Consider the following 7,527-nt stretch of genomic DNA (forward strand, 5'->3'; position numbering starts at 1 on the left):
GCCATCTTTGCGGAAGCGCTCTGAGGCGGCGCTCGCGCCGCTTCCCACGGCGTCCCGAAAGCTCGCGCCTGGCCGCGTTGTCGCGAGACCGAGGCAGTCTCCGCCCCGCCCCCGAGCCTGCGCACCTTGTTGTGGGCGGGGACTGGGCGGTGCGGGGACGGGGGCGTGTCCGAGATAGATTGGGCACGCCTCCGGGGCAGGGACAGGGCCCGGCGGGAAGCGTGTGAGGGCCTTGCGCGTCCGGGCAGACCCAGCCGGGCCTGGGGTCGCGAGTTGGGGATGGGGGGCTGTGGTCTGGCGCGGCGGCGGTGGTCTCAGTGAGACTGAGCCTCTTCCCGGTGGGCGTGATTAAGGCGGTGCTGTGAGCGGAGGGGCGTGCCCTGCGGGTCGTGGGGACTGGGTGGGCTCTACCTCCTGCCTGCCGCTGTCCAGAATCTCCTGAGTCGGAAAGCCGCCCAAGCTCTGCAGGCTCCGCACAGGTCTCCGGGCCTCAGAAACATTGTTTCTTGTAAGAAACATTGTGTTCTGTTGTCTGTCTGTGGCAGTCAAGCAAGCTTTTAAAAACGTGTATTTTTCAGCTGTGGTGGAATATGCATGCCACTACCATCTGAGCTATTTTTTTAGCGCACAGTTCGGTGGCATCAAGAACATTCATGTTGTGCAACTGACACCACCATCATCTCCAGAACATTTTTCATCTTGCAAAACTGACAAACAAACCAAAAAGTGTCTTCCCGTCTTGTTTTCATCCTTCTTGTCCTTACATTCTTGTCTGCTTTTCGGTTTTTGCTAAATCATGTCCCACCCCAGCAGTGTAACTTTGATGAAGTAGTTTTTAATGAACACCCAGAGTCATTCTCTTGACTTGAGGCAATCACTCTTTGCTGAGTGTTGAATTTGAACTCTCCGAATAAAGTGTTTGATGATGTCTATTACCCTATCTGGCCCGGACTCAGACGCTGCACACCTCACGTGTCCCTCATCAGGGACCCAGGTATTTCCCTGGGTCCAAGGGCAGCCTTAGGGCAACATCTCAGTCCTGGCCCTGCTCGTTAAAAATGATTTAGCTGAGGCAGATTACTTGGCTTTGTTTTGTAGTCTCTGATCCTCCATTCTTTGGTCTTTACTTTTGGGAGTAGATTTACTTAATAAACTTGGTTCAGCCTCTGAAATGTCCCTGAGCCATCAGAAGCTTTACTTGGGCATGCAGTAACTTTGGCCCACAGCCAAAGGTGCCAGGATTCCTCATCGAATAATCACTGCCATCTTGAAGTTATGCAAAACAAACCCCAAACCAAAAACAAAGAACAAGTGTCACACTAAATCTAATGTGACCACTTAATTCCTTGGATCCTCTTGTCGTGATCCGCCCTTGGTTCTTGCTCCCTCTTCCTTTGCCAGCTTGTCTCAGTTGATCTGCAGTTGGAGCTTCTTCACTTTTCCAGCTGCTGGAACCACTTTCTGTGTCCTTCCCAAGGCGGGCAGTGGAGGGGACTCGCAGTGCACAGCTGTGTGGGCCAGACCACAGGGTTTGCTTCCTGCCTTTGCCAGGATCATCACTGTGATTTGGGACGAATTACCTAAACTCTCTGAGTCTCAGTTTTCTCAGCTGTAAACAACTGTCTCATGGTTTGAGGTTGGGACGGGGGCGTTACATGAGCCATCCAGGGGAGCGACTAGACAAATGCCCTGCAGACTCACCACGTGTGTCAGCTGACCCTCTTGAAGATTTGGCTCGTTTCCGCCTTCTGATCACAAATGAGCTTGACCGAATGTCCATGAGTCCAGATGGCTGGGCCGGCTAACCCGGGATCTTTCTGCTCTTCCCTACCTGACTTTTGACTCCTACCAGACCTCTGGGCTGGTTTTCACTTCTGCTAATTCTGGTAGCTCTTGAAAATTCTGGTAGCTTTCTGGTAGCTCTCAGAAAAGCATATGTCCTGCTTTTCTGAATCATTGATGTCTAGCTTGTTTCTGTCCAGTGGTAATTGTGTGATTTCTAGGATATATTTGTACATCCTGAATATACTAAAGTTTATGCTTGATTTCTAGGAGCCACAGTTACAAAATGTAGTTATGTGTATGAGAGTGAAAGTCACTCAGTCATGTCTGACTCTTTTGCAACCTCATGGACTGTGGCCTGCCAGGCTCCTCTGTCCATGGAGTTCGCCAAGCAAGAAGACTGGAGTTGCCATTTCCTCCTCCAGGGGATCTTCCCAACCCTGGGATCGAACCTGGGTCTCATGAATTGCAGGGGGATTCTTCCCCACCAGGGAAGCCTCCAAGGTGCTGCCTAATTCACAGTTCCTCTACACATTTAGTGAAAGCTGGCATGTTACATAGTAATGCCCCCAAGCCCCAAGTAAGTGCTCTTATCTTCCTATTAGAGCATTTGGTGTGTTTAAAAACATTGTATTTCTGCCATAATTTGACATCCTCATGGGCGAGGATATCTTATTTTTCTGTATCCTCAGCACAGAGCACAATGTCCAGCACATATTAGACATTCAGTGAAGGAATATGGGACTGAGTGATGAGTGAATGGGGCAAATGAAGCTCTGTTGTGCCAATTTCCATTCTTTGGGGGTCAAACATACAGAAATATATTGTTCCCTTTGTGTAATTTATTTTCCAGGACAAAAACCTCATTTTTAATTTTTGTTTTCTTTTGCTGAAAATCTTTCAACTTATTTGAAAAACTGTGTTTTGTGATTATGATGATGATGATGATTTTTTTTTTTTTTTTGGCATTATGTGCCCAGACCTCTAGAACTCTCATTAAGACTCAGTGTATTCAAACTTTTCTTCTGCAGAGGAAACACGTTCTTATAATAGAGCCAATCTCTAGCCGACTAACCATTCTAAGTATGCAGTCTTCCCTGGCAGCTGCCGACATTTGTCTGAACACATTGAATGTATTGGTCTTTTCAGGCTCCAGCTTTGTTCATTTCTTCTTCACCAGCTGTAGAGAAAGTCCTTGGCGGGGATGTATTTTCAACCATGTAGTTTATATACCAATCCCCAAATACAAGCCTGCTGCTAAAGCTATCAAGTTTATACTATTTTAAATGGAAATTGGAGAAAAACAGAGCATAAACACTGTTTCAAAATATCATTCTTTTAAAAAAAAAATTTTGGCGGTGGTTGTAGGCGGGGCGTGCTGTGCAGCACTTGGAATCTTAGCTCCCCAACCCAGGATCCAGCCCACACCCCGTGCAGTGGAAGCACAGAGTCTTAACCAATGGACTGCCAGGGAAGTCCTCAAAATATTCTTAATTCACTTCCTCTGTGTTCCTTTTTTGGTAGGAGGAACAAAAGTTTTATGGCAGAAAAACTGTGCTCAAGGGGGGTTTCTTTCACTGAGGAGACCAAGCCTGAATTTCTAAATAGGGCAGGGTGGCCGTGGACTCTTGTACTGAGCAGAGGAGGAAGAGGATGGTAGGTGTGAGCAGCAAGGAAGGCGTCCGGGGAAGTAGGTTAGGTGACTCAGTATGGAACTCGGGAAGCCAGAGTGTTTGGATAGGCAAATCCTCCAATACTGGAGGAGTACCAGGTTGAGAGCCTGGGAGTAGGGTAGATACAGTGGGTGGCTTGGGGCCCAGGGGCTGGTTAAGGCTGCCTTGGAGTGGCTTGAGAGCTGCTAGGGGGTCATGCAATAATCTCCACCAATATATAGACCAGTGGTCAGCTCTCTTGACCCCTCTACACGTTTGTCTTCAGAGTATCCATGCCTCCTCTCTGGTATCCCTACCACCTGGTCTCCTCTGCAGCTCAGACACTCTGCCTGGAGATTGTTTTCTCCCTGTCCACATTCTTCCTGGCCTTTCTCACCCACTGTCCCATGGGCCTCTCTAAATTATCTTCCCTCCTGCCTACAACCAGACTTTGATTTTCTCTGGGTTGCTGGCCTTGAACAAAAGAGATCACCTAGCTCTTCTTATTGAAGGCATTTGTTCTATCATATCTCCATTTAAAAATATGAAGTTATTAACTCAAATGCATCTTTAATCCTAGCATGTGTGGGGAAGATAAACAAAAACTGCTATCCTGATTCTGAAAGATTATTTACTGTTATATTATAGAATAATGGGTGTAAAGATTGACTATCTTAGGCGGAGGAGAAAAAAATATGGAGGGTCTCAAAAGATAAATGAAGGAGGTTGGACTCAGTCCTATAGTAATAGAGTAAACAGCATTTGAATGGACATTATAAAGAGCGATTGCTTGGAATAGACAGAGGTTAATCTATATTTATGGTAGATAATTGTGTAGCAGAAGGCATGAATCATCCTCAGAGGCCCTCGATGAGTCAAAAGAATCGCTAATTATGTCTTTTTTGTGCGGTTCAGGGCCGTGGGTAAAAATATCTGGGTATCGTGATTGATACCAGCATGTGTAGAAATAGGTCAAGATTAAATCTTCCTGACAGTGAAAAAGCTGTGCCAAGAGTTGCATTTTCAATGTCTTTCAGATCCTCCTCTGCTTCTCATTCCCTCCCCATCACCAGCTCGCACTCTCCTTACCGCGGGCTTTGATGCTCGCCGGCGTCTCTCCAGAGGCTGTTCCTTCTCCTCTTTTTCTCCTCTGAAGCATCCCATAGATCTATGTCAGACCAGTCTTCCTCAAACATTTCTTTCACCATACTCCCATTAGCCGTGCGACTTAACCTTCCTAGACCTCCGTCTCCTGGTTGGAAAATGAGGAGATTACTTTCCGTTTATTTTTCCAGTTCTAAAATTCTCACTGTATGCCACTCCAGAGTGGCTTTGCTTTTTCATTTGGCAAATAATACTGAGTGTGGAATACGTGCCAAGCAGAGTGCCATGCCCTAGGCATGCAGACACAGCCCCTCCCGGTGCCTGTCACAGGCAGGGGTCTCCACACAGTGATTTGTGCCCCTGTGCTGAGAACTTGTGAAAGCATGTTCCCCCCATTTGTGTATGTTTGTTTCCTAAATCTACATATTTACAACTAAATGTTAACAGTTTCACATAATAAAAATTTAAATGATCATCTAAACATGATATAGTACTTATAAAATTTTAATTTTGTTGTTAAAGATGCAGTGAATGTTTTGCTCTCTCTAAAACTGTTAATATTATTTTAGTAATATCAGTACGATTGAACTGGATTCATTAACTTAGAAAGTCTTGATTTAAGTTTAGAAAGTCTTGATTTAAGTTTTATGAGCTAAGAGATACAAAGGTCTGGTATTCTCTTCAGCTAATGCAGACATTAGTCTTTAATGACTGTCATAGCTCAAAAAGATATCTCACAAAAAAATATTAGTTCAAATTGAAGAAGTGAGTGTCTTATTAATGAAAGGGATGAAGTCATGATACTTGTGTCCTTTTAAGCTTTTATTATGAAAAACTCAATATATATATAAAATTAGAATAAAATAATGGACCTCCCTGTACATGTAACCTGACTTCAACAGTTACCAACTCATGACCTATTTTATTTCACCCATATCTCCTCCATTTCCTCAACTAGGTTATATTGAAGTAATTCTCAAGCTCATATAATTATATTGTACATAATTCATCATGTATTCTTATTTTTTTTAATATATGTATTTATTTATTTGGCTGTGCCAGGTCTTGGCATGCAGGATCTTCCATTGAGGCATGTGAACTCCTAGATCCCAGCATGTGGGATCTAGTTCCCTGTCCAAGGATAGAACCTGGGCCCCCTGCATTGGAAGTGCAGAGTCTTAGCCACTGGACCACCAGGGAGGTCCCTCATCATTTATTTTTAAAAGATGAACACTCATAAGGAAACCCATATACCAATTTTTTTGTTTTGTATTTGTTAATACTGTTTGTAATCCAATGAACACACAAAACTTTACTAGTGAAAAAATGCTAGGAAGTTAGGGGACCCCAAGGTGATGAAAAGAAGAAGAGTGAGTAAAAAGTCTTGTGCAAGCGTGTGTCCCAGCCCCACAGGCCAGGGAGAGCCGAGTGCAAGTAATGAAGTGCAGAAATGAAAGAGAGACAGCACAGTGTTTGAAGCTACGAGCGGGATTTTCTCTAGAGAATACGTTTATGGAACAGGCTGTCCATAAACTGTGTGTCCGGGATATTGTTTTCAAGTCAGTTGTAATGTCTCCAAAGTTCTGTATAGTCCACCAAGAAAGAAAACCAACACTTGTTTTTCCTCTGCCCCTTTTCACCTGTAAACTGTACATCTCAAGCACGTCAAAGATGATGACTGGAGAAGAGCTGAGAAAGAGGGCATGCCCACACAGATGGCAAGAGGAAGACAGGGATGGGCATGAAAAATTTAATGAAGTGTTCCTTGGCCCCTAGATTTCAGCAGAAATTTCCAAGTCTGTGATATGTATTTGTGTGATCAAGGCACCCAGAAACCATAGATGTCTTCAACTGTGTATTAACAAAAAACTAAGGCATTATGTTACTACAAAAGCTTCAAAATAAAAAAAATGTCGGTTTCATTATGCTTTCCCATCCCCCAAGGGCAGGTCTGTTGTTTCTCTGTCTTCCGGCTATGTGACCTCATGGCCTTGTCCCATGGAGGTTGGCGGGACGCGGGGTGGTCACTTGGCAGTGGAGTCACAGGTCCCTTCAGAAGCTTCCTTCCCTGACTGACTAGATTTTCCGAGTTTCCTTTGTCCTTCAGGGACTCAGAAAGATACACAGAGGGAGTCAGCATTCAGCGGCTTCCCCTGATATGACAGTGACTCTAAGCGGTCAAGACATGTTGGGAACCCGCTAGGGAGGGTGGGGACTGGGGGACAGGTGACCCTCGGTAATTCACCTTGAGCACAGTGACTGATGGCTGGATAGGTCGGGACCTGCTTGACCGGTGGGGAGGTGACAGGTGGACTTGAGTGATTGCGCCTGGCTGACTACACCTTCCTGGCCATCACCACGGTGACCTCCGCTGGTTGTGAGACCTTCCAGGGCGACCTTTGGGTGTCCCCCCTGCCACACCATGGGGCCGTCTTCAGAATTTGAGCCAATTACCTGGGTCTATGAGATCAAGTAGCAGAGCGTAGCCGCTCGATTTGGGGCTGGGCGTCAGGATGGGGGTGGTGGGGTGTAGAAGAGCCTGCCCAGGGGGAGGATGGGGCTGCTTCTGGGCTCCTTGGGGTAAGAGGTGACCCCGCAGGCCTGTCCTCAGGGAGACAACCATGGGTGGGGGCAGGCCTGCCGGTTCGCCCCGGGCCTTCTGAACTAAAACACCAGGCTCAAGAGGCTTTTGTGCTGTGACTCTTTGAGGGTCTGTCTCCTGGGGTGCCTGAGATGTTTAGTGAGTCTTGGCTGGCAGGCCCGCTGGGTGGACTTGTGGAGGGGGGCACTTGCCTTCAGTAGAGGGGCTGGGCTGGGAACCCTGTCCAGAGCTAGAGGGGCAATTGAGCCAAGATAGCAGGAGACGGAGGGTGTGAGTGCTGAGCCGCGTGGGAAGGCCTGGAGGCTGCTGTGTATTTTCAATCATTGGGATGACGGTCGGGGTGACGGCCAGGCTCGCAGACACTTGGCGGCGCCGCTGGCTGATGGT

The 7,527-nt window shown here is 46.6% G+C and overlaps 1 protein-coding gene across 1 annotated transcript in view; it reads right to left on the reverse strand.

Moving 5' to 3' along the window:
• Nucleotides 1-7,527, reverse strand: part of MICU2 (mitochondrial calcium uptake 2) — an 88,501-nt gene that overhangs the window by 53,525 nt on the left and 27,449 nt on the right. The window contains exon 2 of the mRNA XM_010851244.1: nt 412-536. Coding sequence (XP_010849546.1) covers nt 412-536 — 125 coding nt within the window. The remainder of the gene's footprint in view (nt 1-411; nt 537-7,527) is intronic.

Source organism: Bison bison, unplaced genomic scaffold (assembly GCF_000754665.1).
Source record: "Bison bison bison isolate TAMUID 2011002044 unplaced genomic scaffold, Bison_UMD1.0 scf7180017864299, whole genome shotgun sequence".
NCBI classification, from domain to species: domain Eukaryota; kingdom Metazoa; phylum Chordata; class Mammalia; order Artiodactyla; family Bovidae; genus Bison; species Bison bison.